At 29.6% G+C, this 21,670-nt stretch overlaps 2 protein-coding genes across 2 annotated transcripts; both read right to left on the bottom strand.

The window, feature by feature from the left end:
* Positions 1-3,146: 3,146 nt before the first annotated feature.
* LOC124913346 (COP1-interactive protein 1-like) lies at positions 3,147-4,303 on the bottom strand. The gene is made up of 2 exons (XM_047453937.1): positions 4,299-4,303; positions 3,147-4,194 (listed from the first exon to the last, which is right to left on the bottom strand). Exons 1-2 carry the CDS (start codon positions 4,301-4,303, stop codon positions 3,147-3,149), a joined length of 1,053 nt encoding a protein of 350 aa, XP_047309893.1.
* Positions 4,304-16,929: 12,626 nt separating this feature from the next.
* Positions 16,930-17,871, bottom strand: LOC124913345 (COP1-interactive protein 1-like). The gene has a single exon (XM_047453936.1). The coding sequence runs from the start codon at positions 17,869-17,871 to the stop codon at positions 16,930-16,932; it is 942 nt and encodes a 313-aa protein (XP_047309892.1).
* Between the last annotated feature and the right edge of the window lie 3,799 nt (positions 17,872-21,670).

The raw sequence follows: 21,670 nt of genomic DNA, 5'->3' as shown, positions 1-21,670 counted from the left end.
TTAGTTAAACTAATACAACTCAGCCCCTGGTTGTCTAAGGCGTGAACATCTGCCCCTTGATTCATTAAATACCTAACAACGTTGCGATTTCTTTTTCTAATAGCAACGTGAAGAGGTGTGTCTCCACTTTCTTCATCGAGTGTTAGATCCCCACCATAGTATACAATCTTACTTAGCATGATCTCTCCATTATCCCTTGGCATAAATCTCCACAATTTCTTTCTAGTGCTTCAATACACTCATAAGAAGTTGTCTTCAATGCATTCCAAAGCGGAACTATACCATCAACATCTATAACAGTTTTTTTGAAAAAACTATCAAAATATTGTTAATACAAATCAAACATATTTAGATTACTGATTATTTAAAACATTTATCAATAATAAGTTTAATAAAATCAAAAACTTACCAAAGATGTTCTACCATTAGAATCTGCTTGATATGGATCACCATTTTCTCGAAGTAATTTATAAACTAAAGCCACAAATCCTCTTTCGGCAGCAAAGTAGATCGGAAGAAGCCACTTCAAACTTTCGCAGTCTAAATTTTTCTCAATTTTGTTTCATGCTGCCACATTTGTTCCTCTTAAATGCTCATACAAAAAAAGACATATTTTAGTAGTTCACCAAAAACAGTATAAATTATAATATAATTTATGAAACTAACCTTGATCATATTGTTAAGTATTATTGGGCCATCACCAATATTAGCCTTGTCGAAAAATTTATACATGTGTATTCGCAATAGTTTGGTGGACTCCGTTGTCTTAGCAACTATGTAACGCAATCCTGAACATACCATATTGACCTCAACACAAATTTTACCAGCCCCTAAATTTCTCTCCAGATTGTCCTCAATGTCAAAAAGATCCTGAAAATTACCATTATAATTTAGTTAGAAAATATGAATAATAAAATTGAGTTATTAATTTTCATACTTACCATCCCTCCGTCAATCAAAACATACATATACGATGAATCGTAGTGATTTATTACATATTCATTTGCTGGAAAAAATTCTATTTTCATCTTACAAACCTGATTTATGATAAAAAAAACATATAATTAGTTAATTAGACAAAATCACCTTAAAAATCTCAAAATATTTAATATGTTTTTACCAATTGTAAGACGAGGTTGTCAGATACTCCTTCAAATAAATATACTTCCCGGATAAGATTATTGTAAAGAAAAATTTAAAGGCTGGATCTAATGGATTTTGGAAGCTGATTTTTTGTTTGTTCATCAATAACACCATTTTTAAAATTGTGTCATACCTGCCTCATTATCCTATCATGTAGAGATTTGGGAAAATTGTTATTACGCGCCAAAGAAAACAATTAGAGTAAAAAAATTTAATGTAGTGTACAAAAAAACAGTAATAATTACAAAGTATTCAATGTCTTTTTCGTTATGAACGAAAATATTTCTTAAATTTCCGAGTATATACACAGTTATGATCATGTTAAGAAGCATATATATACTGCCAAATAACATTTCCCACTGGTTTATAGCATGCAAATCCCCATATCCAACTGCTTTAATGGTTGTGATAGATAAATACACTGAAATAATGTATTTTCTAACTAAACTTTTTTATTGAAAGTTCCCATCTATAGCTCCGATCCATGTTTTAGATGGATTCATATAATGGGCTGCAAGGCGGAAATAAATGCAAGCTTCTAAATGGACAGTTAGAAGCGTTACCTACAAATGAAACATTGATATATTTGAAATAATAATAAAATTGAAATAAAAGTTTATTGAATCAAATGCACTTACAAATAGCAACTTAGACAGTCGGACGTAGAAATAATTATACTTTTTGTTCTTTTCCATCCTAAAAAATGATTGAAATTAGTTGCTGAAATATTATAAAATTAAATTTAAAATAAAAAATACACGTCGAAACCCCCGCATGAACATTATACGAACGCCATAGTCTCATTATCTTAAAGAATCTACTTGATTAAAAGAAGGTAGTATCATGGATATGAATTTTCAGCAGAGGGGGTAACATAGAAGAAATTAAATTCAGTAGTAATATGATATCATATCCATAATAACGAGTTGATTCATATAGGTCATAACAAATAAAATTAACTTTCAGATGTCAATAAAAAAAAGATAATAATCGAATTTATAATAAATGCGATATCACTCAATCTATCAACCAATATGAAGAAACCTTTCGGTTTATCCATAAAACTGAGTTGAAATGTTTCAATTATTGCGGTGTACATCACTAAAGTAGTTATGAATGTCTTCCAAAAGAACCTAAACCATCTGTATACATGAATTAAAAATATAAAAATATGCTTATATAAAATCAAATAAGAAGAAGAAAGGAAAAGAGATGACATGCGATTGATGTGGTTCAAAAGGTTGTTGTTCAAAAAAGGAAAAATGAAATTAAATCCGAAATAGTAGAGGAAGTTGTTTAGAAGAGTGGTAATATTCTGATTTATGATATCTTCAGTCGGATCATCATCGTTATCATTTGAGTTGGTATGAATTTGGATGACCGATTCCTCCTCCTCCTCCTACTCCTATTCCTCCTCCTCCTCTTCCTCTTCCTCATTAGAGTTGTCTTGAATTGATTAGATGAAACATTATTAATAAATCTTTAAGAATATTGAATTTCTATCTTCAAAATTCAAATTTTTTATAACTCACAAATCTACACCTTCTCAACTTAATTTTCAATAGCCATTTGTCTACTAGCAAATACTTTGTAGGAACTTACTATAAACAAGAAATATGTTTAATAATATTTGTATGATAAATACTTTGTAGGAACATATTATAAACAATAAATATATATCATAACATTTGTATGATTGTATCTTAGTTACTTTGATTAAAAATATTCAGACTTAAATATAATTGAAGAGCCAAATTTCGATCTGGGACGTGTGGGTTATGGCCCACCATGCTTCTGTTGCGTCACTCTAATTTAAATTAGATAATGGTAAATAATACATTTTATTCATGTTTCATAAGCTTATTAGAGGTTTCTAATATAGTTTAGATTAACCAAATCTTGAAAAATATTAAATTTCTTAATTCAAAATTCAAGCTTTCTATAATATTTCAGGAATTATTTGTTTTGAAATAGAAGCGATGTCGTTCATCCCTGCAAAAATTCTACATCATACTTGAGCTCTTCCTAATTCGCAAAATCCTGAAGTTTCGACGATTTCTTGAGACAATTTCCTTCAAGTAACCCCTCCTAGTGTTTCGATGATAATCAATCCAAACACATAATTGTCTAATAGCCTCCTTCTTCTCCTCCCCAATCATAGAAATCTCTTCTTCTTTCTCAATCACAACCTTCTCCATTTCCTTCACCTTCTCCCTTAATTCCATTATCTCTTCTTCCCATTCTTTCTCCTCCATTCCTTTCTTCCTAGCCCATTCCTTCGCAAACACATCCCAACAAGAAAACGTTGAAACCATCTTCTTAATATCATCGCTGAATTCCTTGATCTTAACTCCCACCCTGTTGAGTTCCTTCATCATGTCCTCAATAATTATCATGTCAGTCTTCTCTTTCGAGTACTTGTCTCTTATTTTCATGTAGACTTCCTTGTTCTCAATATGAAGTTGTTTTGCTACCTTTATGCTCCTACTCATCATTCGGATTTGATCTTCTAAATTCTTACGTAACTCTCCAGTTGTCTCATTGATCTTCTTCTCCGCTAGTTGTTTCACTTCCTTGTTCTCGTCGCTTAACTTTTTTATGATGTTGTTTTGATGACTCACAGTTTTCCTATTATCTTTCTTCATTTCGAATATTATATTGTGTGGATGATTGTTTTCTGTTCTTAATGCAGCCAGTTCTAGTATCATACTCTCGTTGGTGTTGGTGTTGGTGTTGGTGTTGGAGTTGGATTGGATGTTTGGGTTGTTTAATAGGCTTGAAGCTTTGATGTAGTTTGAAGTCATTTTGTTCATCTTGAGTTGAAGGCAGTTAGAATGTGCCATTAAGGTTTCAATTTTGGATCTTGAATTGCTCTCGATCTCTTCAATCTTCTTTATAAGAACTGAAACATCTCCTTTCTCATTCTTCTTCAGCTGATTCTTATCATAAAGCAAACGCAGTACATAATTGTTTAGTTTGGATTCTTCACCTGAATTCTTGTAATCTGTTTTATGAGCTTTTAAAAAGGTCTGTAACTTTATTTTTCTATTTCTGCAACAAGGAGAAATAAAAATCAGCACAGGAAAAGACATGTGTATAACAAAACACTAAAGAATTCTGCTGAAATAAGCATATGATTTCAAACATAAAGTTACCCCATTAAATTGATCCATCCCATAAAAATATGTTTAATCAAAAACCTATATTTTCGAACTTCAAAAGGAGACAAACTATTAGCATTTCATTAATCTAAACATGTAACAACATTTGATTAATCTACATTTCTTTCATATCCACAACAGTCATTAGTTTTCAATACTTTCTGAATAAAATTATATTTAAACTATTCTCAGAACCGTCTCTTTTCATACATTTGATTCTTCGTACAAGTAATGAAAATAGCTTAAAAAGTAGAAATCTCATATGTACCTGCAAATTGCGAACTGAAAACTTCATATCTCCGATTACCGAGAGAGAGGCGAGAAATCTTAAATATGATATGTAAGTAAGAAAATAACTAACTCTATATATACATATATTTTTTAATTATTATTATTTTTATTTTTTTAATTACTTATTTATATGGAGAAAAACAGTAAGAATTCAAGTTGTCATATCATGTAAATTATGATGTTAATCAACCGTTAAAGATTTTTGTTTTAATTTCATTCAAATAAATAAACTTAATATTTAAGTTATTAACTAAAATATATTTTTCATAATTTTTTAATTACATTTTAAAATTAAATTAAATTTAAATCATTTTACTTAAATTATTAAAATTGAATGATTATAGTCATATTTCTTATATTTTAAAATAAAATGTATATATTTAAATTATTCTATTAAAATAAATCAAACCATAAATAGTTTAAGATCAAACAAATTACGAAATACTTTCAAATAATTTACTCAAACAATCCCTAAGTTTGATTAAAAATATAGCTAAACAATGTATTTCTTTATTTATAAAAATTGTTAGAATTTATTCAAATAATATTTTAAGTTCTTTATATACTTTAAACTTTGTAGGAGGATTGATATAACTGATTTTTAATACTTTGTCCCTATCAGAAATTGAGTATTTTAAATAATATTTTAAATAGCTTTCTAATATTTTAAGCTCTTTATATACTTTAAATAATATTTAATCACTTTAAACAAAATTGAATAGTTAAATATAAATGTATTTAAATTAAAAATTAATATTTTATTTTATATAATATAATATATAAGAAATGATATGTTTTTGTTCGAATCTCACTTAGAACGTCTTAGTCTTATGTTGAAGTGAACGTCATTACTGTGTAAGTCATACTAACATTTTTCATTCATACAAAAATATAAAAATTAAGTGTATATATTAGTGATGAGAAATAATACAAATAAATCGAACAAAATAATTATGATTTAAGACCAAAAAAATGGTTACTAATCTAAATTATTTTAATAATAAGATTCAAACCATGTTTCTAATAGACGAAGATACTTATAACCGAATATTTGTATCCTACCGAAATACCTACCAAAATAGTAGAAAATACTAATTAATAATCTATCTTGAGTCGAGAGTGACGGTTAGGGAACACTGTCTCAACCTTTGAAAAGAAAGTGTCAAGTATAAGCTTGATATTTTTGTAGAATTATTTGAAAAGTATGAAATCAAATTTCATTCAATGAAAATGTGGGTTTTTTATTATTATTTAGATTAAGTTGTTAAAATGACAATTTATAAAATTAAAATAAATATGTTTAGTATTTTAAATTAAATGAATTAATTAATTTGATGATTGAGAATATACCTAATATAATATGATTAAGATGTTTTTTTTTAAACCCAAATAACTCAATATCAAACTAGCTCTGACAATTTTACCAAAATAATAAATACTTCAAAACCAAAATTAAAATTTGAAAATAACCATATTTCAAATAAAGCCTTAAATTTAATCCAAATTTCATCATATTATTCAAATCATAAACTAAAATAACAAAATACTTTTTATAAATAAATCTTCTTTTCAAGATCATTCTCACAACTTATTAGATGTTACTAGAATTGATATAAATGAACAATATTTAATAAAATCTTTAAGAATATTGAATTTTCATCTTCAAAATCAAAATTGTATAAAAAATTCAGAATTCTTTGATTTGGAATAGAAGTGTCTATATTCATTTTATGACAGCAAAATTGATTCTTCTACCTCTAAAAAATTTACACTCTTCAGCTCCAATTTTTCTTAATTTGCAAAATCATTTTAAAAATATATAACATTCTAAATTATTAAATATTTTACTGATTTTATTAATGATTTCTTATGTGCAAAGACACTAGATATATCTTATAATCTTTGGAAGAGATTAATTTTTGTAAACCAATCTTCTTTTCAAGATCATTCTTACCGCTTATTAGAGGTTGCTATAATTGATATAGATGAAAAATATTTAATAAAATCTTTTAAAAATATTGAATTTTCATATTTAAAATCCAAATTGTTTATAAAAAACTTCTGAATTATTCGGGATAGAAGTTTCTCTCATTCATCTCATGACAGTACAATTGATTCTTCTATCTCCCAAAAATCTTTCTACACCATTCTTGAGCTCCAATTCCTCTTAATTTATAAAGCCAAGTTTGACAACAATTATGAACATATCTCCTTTCTTTATTTTCAATACACACTAAAAAATAGACACAGGTTTCAATCCTGAGACATGTGGGTTATAGGCCCACCACGCTTCCGATACGCCACTCTGATTTTGTTAATAAAATTGTAAATAATAAACTTTATTCATGTTTTAATATTTTATTATATTTAGAATTCTCCATTCAATTGAAATAAAAAGATTATCAAAAATAAGTTTGAAAGAAGCCTATTTACAGAAATTGATTAAAGTTAAAACTTTTTGACATATTTGAAAGAACTAACCTGCTAAATGCAATTTTAATTATTCTTGTAGTCTGCATATAGAATAAATAACTAGACAAGTCAGATGAGATTTTCTGAATAATATGAAATTAATCTCAAATAATACGTTCTTGAATCATTAATCACATCATTCAAATAATCATGTTTTTTAAAAATAAATTTGCATTCTATATTTACTTATTGTTTGTTGTGGAGTTACTTGATGTATTTTAAAGATATGAAATCAAAATTTTATTTGATGAAAATGTGAGATTTTTTTGGGTTAAGTAGATTAAATATTAAAATACTTTTTATATTTAAAATTTATAAAAATAAAGTAAATACTAAATTATGAATTAATTAATTTGATTATTGAGAATATATATAGTTATGATGTGATTGTGATTTGTTTTTGTAAAAATCAAATAATTATCAAACTAGCTCTTCTTTTACCCAAAAATCTCAAAACTAATAATTTTGGAAAATAAACAGATTTTAGAATTTAATTCAAATTACCCATTATCCTTGTCAATCATTTATTTAATCATATCATCAAAAACATAAACTAAAATAACAAAATAATTTTATTTATCTTTAAAATATATAACATTTAAATTATGAAATATTTTCATCATTTTTATTAATAATTTCTAATGGACAAAAAATGCCAATAATATCATATAACCCTTGAAAACCCTTGAAAAGGAATACATTTTGTAAGTCAATCTTTTTTCAAGATCTTTTTCACAATTCATGTGAGGTGTCTAGAATTGTTTAGATGAAAAATATTTAATAAATTTTTAAGAATATTGATTTTCTATCTTCAAAATTCAAGCTTTTTATAAAATTCACAAATCTATACATTCCCAACTTAGTTTTCAGTACCCATTTGTTTTATAACTTAGCAGAGGTTGATAGAATTGATTAGATTAACCAAATCTTCAATAATATTGAATTTCCATCTTCAAAATCCAAGCGGATAGAAACGCCTCCCATACATCCGATGACAGCAAAACCAATTTTTTTTCTCCTAAAAGTATTTCTACACCATTCTCGATATGTTGATTTATTATATAAGATATAATTGTGCTAAAAAGTTTAACAACAAATATATACATTCCTCTTACTTTGTTCTCAATATCCATTTGCCCGCTAACAAATAGTTTGTAGAAACATACCAGAAATATGTTTCATAATATTTGTATGATTGTATATAAGTTACCTTGATTAAAAACATTGAGACCTAAATATAATTGAAGATAAACTAAATAAAACAGTAAAAAAATGAAAAATCATATCAAAGACAGATTTTAATCCTGGGAACTGTGTAAAATAATTATAAATAATTACTTTTATTCATGATTTATAAACGTATTAGAGGTTATTAGATTAACCAAATCTTGAACAATATTAAATTTCTTAATTCAAAATTCAAGCATTCTAAACTGTTTCAAAAATTATTTGTTTTGAAATAGAAGTGCCTCTCGTTCATTCCTCATTTAAAAGTTCGACATCATACTTAAGCTCTTCTTAATTCGCAAAATCCTAATAAATTATTGTCTTTCTAAGCAATGAATGAAGATATTTAGATAAGATATAATCATGTTAACAAATTTGACAATAAATATGTTCATTCCCCTTGAACTTAGTTTTCAATACCCATTTGTACACTAACAAATAGTTTGTATAGTATAAACAAGAAATATGTTTCATAATATTTTTATGATATTATCTTGGCATTCTTTGATTACAAACATTGAGACATAAATGTAATTAATCTACATATTAATATAAGTTAAGAGTTAAAACAATTGTATGCAATATATACCTAGTAAGCTAGTTATGTCTAGTAAATTATGATAATATATACATTGATGACTTTCATAACATAAAAACTACAATTATAAAATATAGCTTATGTCTAACAAATCATGATAATATATACATTGATGACTTTCATATCAAAAACTACAATTATAAAATACTTTGTATTCAAAGAAAAAGATAGTCTAAGTTCAGAAATACCAACTAATAAAATGAATTAAACACTAAAAATAATCCAAAACACTTCCAATGATGCTCCACTCTTATTTTAATATTGTGATTGTAATTTTGGTTCATAGAATATAACTATTAATTCTGACTAGGTCTCGTTATTAGGGTTTAGTGTTATCGTAATTATCGTTACTCTTATCGAATTTCTACTTTTTTATAATTCAAATTTAATGTTTATTGATAAATTATTTAACAATGGCTAAATAAATTGAATTACAAGAATATAAAAGAATTAGACAAATAAACTCAGGAAACATGACAAAACTCAAAAGAAATATCAATTGAGAAAATCATAAGACATCAATCACCAACCAACATTAAGAGCCATAACAAGTTACATTAAAAAAAGATTAGAAAAGTTAACATATGAAGTTAGCCAAGTCATATGAAGTCTTTCCTAAGATTAGGGACACGGTTATTGCCAACATATTTTCAGTTAACCGAAGTACCGAACCTATATCGAATTGAGTTGATCTTATCAAACTTATCGAATTGAGTTGATGACGACTAAGGATACTATCAAAAAGGTCAAACATGATTTACTCTTCAAAAAAATCCCTACATCAAACAAACCTAGTTCATCATCGAGACAATAGTTTGAATCATAAATAAACAAAATGAAATAGTAATTCACTATATTTGTCATCACAAATTCTTCTAAAAAGAAACGGTGGGCAGTAATAATTTCCCGATATCGGATGAGAAATTCGCCGAAGCCCTTCGTCTGCCCACTGAAGGGCGCGACTTTCTGACAAACTTACCGGAAGAAGATGCAGTGGAGATTCAAAAGATAATCTCAAATTCGGATGAACTGGTGAAGTTTATCGGGAAGAAGAGCTCGCTGAAGTTCGAATACCGGTGTCTATGCGACATCGTTTCCAAATCCCTTCAAAGGAAAGGAAGTAATTTCGATAACCTAACTCGGCCCAAGTTTGAGATGATGACTGGCATCATTCATGATGACAAAATCGACTGGGCCGACGTATTATTTGAGAATCTATGTGAAATGGTGGCCTGAAAGAAGGACCGGTCTCTAAGCTATGCCATGCAGATTGGAAAGATCCTACAACACCTTCAAATCCCAAAATAGTAAATACCGTCAATATTGGGAAAAACCTAGTTAGAGTCGAGAAGGCACCAAGAGAGAGGGTATCGAAAGATACTGAACCGAAGGCTAAGAAGCCTAAGGTTAAAAAAACTAAGGAAAAGACGAAGAAAGGAAAGAAGCAGTTGGCTAATAAATCGGTCAGTTAGTCAACCGACACCGAAAGTACACCCTCTAGGTCGGCCAACCGCACGGCTTCTCCTAACCCCACTCCGGTTGAGGAGATTCCCATTTCCAATCTGATTGATGATGAACAGACTCCTAACCCCAATCTGGTTGAGGAGGTTCTTATTTAAAATCCGGTTGATGAGTAGATTCACGCAGAACCTGTTCAAAACCCGGAAGTTCCTCCTACTCCCGAGGAATCATCGGCTAATGCAACCGGCCGATCTACAACTAAGACACCCCCCACTCATGAGGTAAGTATTCCTACTCCGGTTATTACTCCTGTACCTAGGGAGTCCCCTATTCAACCTGTTGGGTCTGCGGCTGTAGAGGCTCAATAGAGGACCTTGGATGTGATTATTAATATCGTGCACGACGTCAATCGGTTAGTTGATACCGATGTGACAAGTAGATATATTGAGACCGGTCAGAATGTTGAAACCAACCGGGCAGATAAAGATGAACAGGTCGATGAGACGGTCGAAGGAAATGAAGAAGAAATTCTTGTCGAACAACCTCTGGCACATGAAAGTGTCCATGCCGAGAAATGATCCACCGGTCTAGTGGTAGAAGAAGTATGTTCAACCGAATCAAATCACAACCCGCCTCATGAAGAGGTGGCTCACAACACAACCATTCCGGAAACTGAGATTCCGGACTCTGAGATGGCCGAAGAGAGGGCCGATAAAATCGTGGATGATATTCTAAAGACAATTATGGACAGAGCCTATGAGTTATCCGATTTATTTTATGAATGGAAGAGACTAAGGTAATAGGTTCTATTTAGAGACATGCTCCCAGATGGACCAAAATTTAATGAAAAGAAGGAAAGAGTGTTATCTGTGGAAGCAAAGGCGATTGATCTCGCCAAAACCTCGCTTGTACAACTCACGCTGTCAAGAGAACAGCTGGTTGAGTTCAATGTGAAACTGAAGGTGTTAATTTCAACCATGGACGACATTCGTCAAAAACACACCGCTATGGATGAAATAGCCCGTGAGGACAAAATTGTGATGACTATATTGACATCGATTAAAGAGGATCTTCAAACCAAAATAACAAGGTTGGAAGAAGAAACTGAAAGAAATGCTAAAATGATAAATTCGGTTGACAATGAAGAGGCCAACCGACATGGAAAACAGCTAGAGAGAACGAATTTTGAAATCGGTCAATCTTCTAGATCGGCTGGGGCGGAACAAGAAGAAAGTCAACCAAAATACTTTTCCACACCTCCTAAATGTCAAACGACTTCTCCATCCTCTAATTCACCAACCAAAACTCAATCGGGTAAGTCTCCTACTCAAACTAATGATGTAGAGAATAATCCAATTAATCAGAACAGAGCATAGATGTCTTTATCTGTTCACTATCTACACCTGGCGCAAAGTCAAGTAGTTGTTCCCTTTACGGATGAAATAAAATATTTCATTCAGAAAGTTGTTCAAGTCTCAATGGCCTTATGGCAGGCATCCCTGGAATCTAGGGCCTCCAAAACCGATTCCAAAAATGAAAATGTTGAAATGGTTACATCTCAAATTCTTCTAACGGTGCAAGCCATGTCTGCACAAGTAGATGAACTGGCAAGGGTCAAGGCCGTGTCCACCGAGGAATAAATTCGAATAAATGAGGAAACAGCCAAGCAGATTCAGGCCGAAGAAGCAGAACAAGGCCGGCTTTCCAGGGAAACCGAAATTAATGATGAAGTATTAGCCCGGAGAATTCAAGCTGAAGAGGCTAATCCAAAAGCGGCTGAACAAGAAAATGTCGGTGCGGCTTGTGTTATTCAACAAAATCCTCCTATTGCTAGAATGACAATAGCGCAAACAAATAAACGAAAAAAGATCAAGTAACCGCACTCATTACTCGAGCTGAACAAACAAACATTCGGACGGATGAGAATCTTGTCGGTCACCAAATTGATCTGATTGCTGATGAAGAGGAGGAAGATGGCGCGCCTCTAAATACAAGGAGACGCCGGCCAAGAGTAGAACCGACCAACTCTACTCCTTCAAGTACCCGGTCAAATCGCGGTGCTAGAGCCGAATCGGTTGGGAATTTTATGTAGAGTCGAAGAACTCGACCGATGGGCAGCACAGCTCCAGGAATAAGCTTCGTAGCCGGATGTTTCGAAGACATAGACAGAAGAACAAGAGAACAAGGGGACCAATGAACTCTTTCACCTTTATGCTATCTCATTTATATATATATATATTTTCTAATTTATAATATCTTTGAAACCTGCAGTCGTATTTTATATCTACTTTATAACTTATAATATTTTTTTAAACCTATAGTATTCGTTTTAAAATATTATTATATATATTTTTTAAACTTATCACTATCTATAATAGTTTTTGAAATCTATATTATTCGGTTTGTCTTTTATCGGTTGTTAGTTTTGATACTTTTATGTTAAAAGTATCAAAAGGGGAGAAATTGATAGACATACAAAATTTTTCGCAAAATCTTCTTCTCAAACAGTTTTCTAAACCGGCCAAATAAAATTAAGTTATTTTGAAACTGGCCAACGATTACAGGTTTTGAATATTTAATTTAAATAATCAAAAAAGGATAAATTGTTAGAAAAATTATATAGTTAATTCATAAGTATTTAACTATCTAAAAGAACTTAATCAAATTCAACTTTATGTGCCCGTACATATCTTCAACCCAGACCGGTCAAACCAGAATTCCTTAATTAACCTATCCTCTAAGAAATTTGGATCATCTTTACTTCAGGACCGGTTGAATTGCAAATCGAAAATGTTCGGCTGATTCAACCTCGTGAAAAACCTAAAGCTACCATACATCTCCAACAGGCAGATTATTCAAAGATATGAATATGTTAGAAGTTAACGTGTTGATATAAACAAATATTCCTTGGGAATATGCAAAAGAAAGTTCCGAATAAAGGAAAAATGCAGGTGAATGATTACCTGATTTTTCCTAAGTCCACAAGCAACCTCCAACGAGCAGGAGGCCGCCAAATGTACAATTGCCATGTGTACAAAGACAAAACGTGCAAGTCGCTTAAACCGGACTGGTACGGCTTCTTGGGACCAATCACCTTGGAGAGAGAGAAATATGACCGTTGTCATATTTCCACTATATAAAAGGAAGCTAAAGAACTAAAGAAAACACCTTTGGTCACGTGAAGAACTTACGAACAAGAAAAGCCTTTGTCACAACTTTCTCACTCTTGCGAATATACTTTGAGAAATCTACCAAGCTATTGAGTGATAAGAACAAACTGTAAAAGTTCTAAGTATTTACAATATCTGTAAAAGTGTATTACAATACTGTGTGAATGTTGTGAGGTGAACGACGAGTAGTAAATAAAACTCAATCGTGAAGTGTATTGTGTTGTTGAATATTCCTTAGTGAATATCCTTCTCACTGTTTGAGAAGAAGGGATGACGTAGGAGTTTAATCTCCGAACATCCATAAAAATTTGTGTCTTGTGTTATTTACCCATTTCCGGTCACTTAAACCAACCGAACCGATCTCTCATTTCTCCGAACTGATTCTTCTTTAATCTCTTCTTTAACTAATTTGTGTGTGTTGCTTCAGGATGAAACAAACATTTCCGCATTTTAACTTAGTTCAAGAGTTTGTGACAGCTTGCGTGGTGTTAAGACTGGTTCTAATTCTTAACCGAATTAGGGCCAACCGTTTTGTGTGTTTAAAGCGGTCTCCTTTAGCCGGACCCTGGTCTCCTATTGACGATCCCGATCCTAACAGTTATAACTTTTCGACATACTAGAAATATCTACTTATATACATGTTAAATGCAATTTCAATTACTCTTTTATAGACAAGTCAAATTTAAAGATTTACAGTATGATATGAATTTAAACTCAAATAATTCAGTCTTGAATAGTAATCACATATTTTAAATAATCAATAATTTTTTTTAAATAATTTTTCATTCTATATTTACTTAACTTGTTTGTTGTGGAGTTACTTGAGATATTGAAAGATATGAGATCAAAATTTTATTTGATGAAAATGTGAGATTTTTTTGTGTTAAGTAGATTAATTTATTAAAATATTTATTTTTTCTTTAAAATTTATAAAAAAACAAATACTTAAAATATATGTAGGGCGGACGAAAAGGGTGGACTGTGGTGGGATCCAGCCCCCGCATACTAAACAATTATTATATATAATATAATAATATATTAGTTGGGTAAACTCAAAAACATTTAAGCCCATTATAAAAAAAAAGGCCTAAACTAAATTTCAAACTAAAGAGGCTAAAAATTCTTAAACTATATTAGTTGCACCAATCATTTTCTACTCTTCAGTCCTTAGTGAAGATTTTAGTTTTTCAGTCTAGAGACTCTTCGTCACTCACCAATTCAGCACTCAATAGTTAGCTAGCTAGTGATCTTATTCAGTATCCTTAATCTGAGATGGCGAATGTACTCTAATGCCTTATCTTTTTCAGGTATTTCGTATTTAAATAGTCGAGCACTAACATTAAATTAGGGATTTAGCCATTTAGGGTTTTGACTTTTAAGTAAGTGGTAACCAATTTCAATTAGTGATTTAGGGCTTAGAATTTAAAGTGAGTTCTTTTTCTATTTTAAGTTTAACTACGCTATGGTCAAAACTTTAGAGAAAATGGATAGAATGATATTTTGAACCAAGTTAACTATCACAATATTTGGTATGCATGAGCATATGCTAATTGATAACTATGGTAGGCGGAGAGGAAAAGGGGAACTAGTCACTAATATTCATCATTGTCGCATGGAAATGTTTTGTGAGTTATTCTAATAACGTTATTTTTTTTTGTTTGTTAATAGTTTTTGTTTATTATTAATTTGATCACAGTTTTGAATTTTAATGTTAGGTTGTTTATTTGATTATGTAAGAGATGAGTAATCGCTTTTTAGAATTTAATACAAAATTGCTCGGTTGCATATCATTTCTTCATCTAACAAATTTATTCTCCTAATTTGATGTTCGTTCATCCGCCTTGCTAAACTTTATCCCGGAGATTTTAGAGGCACTGATTATTTATTTTTGAAACAACAACTTTAGGCTTACTTATTTAATTTACGGGATGATCCTCAATTTTATTCAATTGAAGACTTGAGAATTTTTGCTCAAAACACTGATTACAATAGAAAAATAATTAGTCTTTTCATTGGTTTGTCGTTTGATAGAGCTGACTTTAGTTTTACTAGTTGTAGTTATTTCTGTCGAAAGAGTCTTTTATGCAATGAAGATTGTGAAGACTGATTTGCGTAATGCAATAGGAGACGAATAAATGAATGATAGTTTGGTAGTTTATATTAAAAATATTTTTTTTCAACAATTAAAAATTAACAAATATTTCAACATTTTCAACAAATGAAGTCTCATAGAATACAATTGTCTTCTTTTGTACCGACTCATCGACAAGAATAACTTTATAATTGTGTTTATTAATGTACTTTTCTCGATTTATATTATCATTGTAAAGTTTTAATTAGTAAATACATTTATTTAATCGGGAAAAATGTAGTATAAATATAATTAATTTAACTCCTAAAAAATTATTTATGCGTCTGCTCCTGATTATATGATTTAAGTAATTTGATGATTGAGAATATATATATTGATATTTGTTTTTTGAAAAATCAAATAACTATCAAACTAAGTTTTTATCCAAATAACTCGTTCAATACTTCAAAATTAATTTTTTTTTTTAAAATAAACAGATTTCAGTAAAGCCATTCAAATTTCCAGCTATCTTTGTCAATCATTTATTTAATAATATCATTCAAAAACATAAACTAAAATAACAAAATATTTTATTTATCTTTAAAATATAAAATTTACAATTATGAAATATTTTACTCTTTTTTATTAATAATTTCTTATGGACAAAGAATGCTAGATATATCATATAACCTTTCAAAGAGAATAAATTTTGTAAGTCAATCTTTTTTTAAGATCTTTCTCATAACTCATTAGAGTTCTCTAAAATTGATTAGATAAAACATATTTAATAAATCTTTAAGAATATTGAATTTCTATATTCAAAATTCAAATTTTTTATAACTTACAAATCTACACCTTCTTAACTTAATTTTCAATACCCATTTGTCTACTAGTAAATACTTTGTAGGAACTTACTATAAACAAGAAATATGTTTAATAATATTTGTATGATAAATACTTTGAAGGAACATATTATAAACAATAAATATGTTTCATAGCATTTGTATGATTGTATCTTAGTTACTTTGATTAAAACTATTCCGACCTAAATATAATTGAAGAGCCAAATTTCGATCTGGGACGTGTGGATTATGTCCCACCATGCGGGTTATGTCCCACCATGCTTCTGTTGCGCCACTCTAATTTAAATTAGATAATGGTAAATAAAACATTTTATTCATGTTTTATAAGCTTATTAGAGGTTGCTAATATAGTTTAGATTAACCAAATCTTGAACAATATTAAATTTCTTAATTCAAAATTCAAGCTTTCTATAATGTTTCAGGAATTATTTGTTTTGAAATAGAAGCGATATCGTTCATCCCTGCAAAAATTCTACATCATACTTGAGCTCTTCCTAATTCGTAAAATCCTGATGTTTCGAAGATTTTTTGAGAGAATTTCCTTCAAGTAACCCCTCCTAGTGTTACGATGATAATCAATCCAAACACATAATTGTCTAATAGCCTCCTTCTTATCCTCCCCAATCATAGCAATCTCTCCTTCCTTCTCATTCACAACCTTCTCCATTTCCTTCACCTTCTCCCTTAATTCCATTATCTCTTCTTCCCATTCCTTCTCCTCCATTCCTTTCTTCCTAGCCCATTCCTTCGCAAACACATCCCAACAAAAAAATTTCGAAACTATCTTCATAATATCATCACTGAATTTCTCGATCCTAACTCCCACCCTATTGAGTTCCTTCATCATGTCTTCAATAATTATCATGTCAGTCTTCTCTTTCGAGTACTTGTCTCTTATTTTCATGTAGACTTCCTTGTTCTCAATATGAAGTTGTTTTGCTACCTTTATTCTCCTACTCATCATTCGGATTTGATCTTCTAAATTCTTACGTAACTCTCCAGCTATCTCGTTGATCTTCTTCTCCGCTAGTTGTTTCACTTCCTTGTTCTCATCGCTTAACTTTTTTATGATATTGTTTTGATGACTCACAGTTTTCCTATTCTCTTTCTTCATTTCGGATATTATATTGTGTAGACGATTGTTCTCTGTTCTTAATGCAGCCAGTTCTAGTATCATAATCTCATTGGTGTTGGTGTTGATTTTCGTGTTGGTGTTGGTGTAGGAGTTGGATTGGATGTTTGGGTTGTTTACTAGGCTTAAAGCTTCGATACAGTTTGAAGTCATTTTGTTCATCTTGAGTTGAAGGAAGTTAGAATGTTCCATTAAGGTTTCAATTTTGGATCTTGAATTGATCTCAATCTCTTCAATCTTCTTTATAAGAACTGAAATATCTCCTTTCTCATTATTCTTCATTTTTTCAGATGATTCTTATCATAAAGCAAACGCAGTACATAGTTGTTTAGTTTGGATTCTTCACCTGAATTCTTGTAATCCTTTTTATGAGCTCTTAAAAAGGCCTGAAACTTTATTTTTCTATTTCTGCAACAAGGAGATATAAAAATCAGCACAAGAAAATACATGTGTATAACAAAACACTACAGAATTCAGCTGAAATAAGCATATGATTTCAAACATAAAGATACTCCATTAAATTGATCCATCCCATAAAAATAAGTTTAATCGAAAACCTATATTTCCGAACTTGAAAAGGAGACAAACTATTAGAATTTCATGAACATTTAAACATGTAACATCAATTGATTAATCTATATTTTTTTCATATCCATAATAGACATTAGTTTTCAATACTTTCTGAATAAAATTATATTTAAACTATTCTTAGAACCGTCTCTTTTCATACATTTGATTCTTCGTACAATTAATGAAAATAGCTTAAAAAGTATTAATCTCATATGTACCTGCAAATTGCGAACTGAAAACTTCATATCTTCGATGACCGAGAGAGAAAAGATGAGAGTGGAGAGAAATCTGAAATATGATATGTAAGTAAGAAAATAACTAACTCTATATATACATATATTTTTTTAATTATTATTATTATTATATATTTAATTACTTATTTATATGGAGAAAAACAGTAAGAATTCAAGTTGTCATATGACGTAGATTATGATGTTAATCAACCGTTAAAGATTTTTATTTTACTTTCATTCAAATAAATAAACTTAATATTTAAGTTATTAACTAAAATATATTTTTCATAATTTTTAATTACATTTTAAAATTAAATTAAATTTAAATCATTTTACTTAAATTATTAAAATTGAATTATTATAGTCATATTTCTTATATTTTAAAATAAAATGTATAAATTTAAATAATTCTATTAAAATAAATCAAACCATAAATAGTTTAAGATCAAACAAATTACGAAATATTTTCATATAACTTACTCAAACAATCCCTAAGTTTGATTAAAAATACAGCTAAATACTGTATTTCTTTATTTATAAAAGTTGTTAGAATTTATTCAAATAATATTTTAAGTTCTTTATATACTTTATATAGATTGCTATAACTGATTTTTAATACTATCCCTATCAGAAATTGAATATTTTAATTAATATTTTAAATAAATTTTCAATATTTTAAGCTCTTTATATACTTTAAATAATATTTAATCACTTTAAACAAAATTGAATATATACATTGATGACTTTTATATCAAAAACTACAATTATAAAATACTTTGTATTCTAAGAAAAAGATAGTTTAGGTTCATAACTACAAACTAATAAGATGAATCAAACACAAAAAAAAATCCAAAACACTTCCAATGATGCTCCACTTATTTTAATATTACTCTTATTTTAATATTGTGATTGTAATTTTTGGTTCATAGAATATAAATATTAATGCTGACTAGGTCTCATTATTAGGGTATTATGAGATCATCTTTAGTGTTATCGTAATATATACATTGATGACTTTCATATCAAAAACTACAATTATAAAATACTTTGTATTCTAAGAAAAAGATAGTTTAGGTTCATAACTACAAACTAATAAGATGAATCAAACACAAAAAAAAAAATCCAAAACACTTCCAATGATGCTCCACTTATTTTAATATTACTCTTATTTTAATATTGTGATTGTAATTTTTGGTTCATAGAATATAAATATTAATGCTGACTAGGTCTCATTATTAGGGTATTATGAGATCATCTTTAGTGTTATCGTAATTATCGTTACTCTTATCGAATTTCTATTTTTATATAATTCAAATTTAATGTTTATTGAAAACCAATAAATTATTTAACAATGGCTAAATCAATTGAATTACAAGCATATAAATGAATTAGACAAATAAACTCAGGAAACATTACAAAACTCAAAAGAAATATCAATTGTGAAAATCATAAGACATCAATCACCAACCAAAAATGAGATCCATAACAAGTTACATAAAAATTATTTTTATGAAAGTTAATATATGAAGTTATCCAAGTCATATGAAGTCTTTCCTAAGATTAGGGACACGGTTATTGTCAACATATTTTCAGTTAACCGAAGTACCGAACCTATAACGAATTGAGTTGATCTTATCAAACTTATCGAATTGAGTTGATGACGACTAAGGATACTAACAAAAAAGGTCAAACATGATTTTCTCTTCGAAAAAATCCCTACATCAAACAAACCTAGTTCATCATCGAGACAATAGTTTGAATCGAAAATAAACAAAATAGAATGGTAATTCACTATATTTGTCGTCACAAATTCTTCTAAAAAGAAATGAGTCACTAAAATTTTTACAATATTATTGCACTACACTAATCCATCTCTCATCCACTAGAAAAAAAAAGAATGTCAGCTTTCCATTGAGATACCTTTGATCATTTGTCTCATCCACTAGCAACAAAAAAAAAGAATGTCAGTTTTCCATTGAGATACCTTTGATCATTTGTCGATCCTGATCTCTACTTTTAGTTGGAGGACTCCATCAATGAAATATACATTATCTTCATCTAGGAAATCCATCGTCTATGGTGCGCTATTAAACAAATTTTCTCAACCAACCACCTTTTGTCCTCAAAAAGTAGATTTCCCTTTATATCTCCTACTAAATTTCTCCCTCGTACTCAACCTAGCCGGAAACTCGTACTCAACCCTTATCTTGCATTCCCAATAAAATCCTTTGAAAATCCCAAAGGAGGACAAGTTCACTTGACAAATGAATTTGACAAATAAAAAGAAGCCTTTACCATCATGAGGGAAAAGCTGAACATAACTCTGACGCTGTGATAATAGATAAGCACACTCTTCCCCTTTGAGGTTGAGATAAACTATGCATCGCGGGTTAGGTGATATAAACTCAACCATCTTAGCCAAATAATATTATATCTCCTCTCAACGGAGAAGTCAACAGTTCTGGAAAGGGCGAACTGTTTGTATGGAGGCTCGGCCTTGAAAAAGAGAGCCTTGCGGACGAGCTTGTGAGAAACCAAAGAATTGATATCGACACAAGTCAGAATGTTTCTCAACTTTCGGTACGAGATGTAATGAAAACGCATGAGTTTACACAGCCGTGTACTCATGATTATACGACGTTCGTCTAGTTTTGAATAATGAATTGACGCCCAATCAAGTAGGAAATAGTAAACTACATCCTCGGTTGGTAAACGGAGATCGTCGCTTGAGAGAACTGCCTTGATAGCGACTAAAGGCATTTTCAATAAATCTTGTCGATATCCGCAAAATAGAATATTTGGGACTTGTTGGATTTTCGGTTATTTTGATATAAAACATTTGTGAATGCAAGATAAGGGTATTTTGGGTAATTTAGCATTTCAGTTGACAAGGGTTTATATGGAGTCATGAAAAAGTTGATTATTTAAACAAATTTTGATTAATGATTGGAATGATGCAATTGAGGAGAGGATGAATGAAAAGATAATGAGTTATTTGAAAATTATTCATATAACACATGTCAAACAAGGCCTAAGATTAAACCTAGATTGGATTTAAACCAAATAAACACTAGTATCAACCACTCATTCCATCACATTCGTTCAAATCATCTGCAAAAAGAACCAAAATACCCTTAGTTTATCTTTTATAATATTGTTTTCATTTTACCCAAATAGGGCACTTTATACATCAAAAAAGATTTATTTGGTTAAAAAATCAAGTTCAAAAAATCTTGAAGCTTCAAAGATTTCTTGTTTTTTGTTTAATTGTTTTTTGT

The sequence above is a fragment of the Impatiens glandulifera genome, chromosome 8 (assembly GCF_907164915.1).
Source record: "Impatiens glandulifera chromosome 8, dImpGla2.1, whole genome shotgun sequence".
Taxonomy (NCBI): Eukaryota; Viridiplantae; Streptophyta; class Magnoliopsida; order Ericales; family Balsaminaceae; genus Impatiens; species Impatiens glandulifera.
The sequence above is the reverse complement of the archived record's forward strand: the minus strand, read 5'-3'. Positions and strand labels throughout refer to the sequence as shown.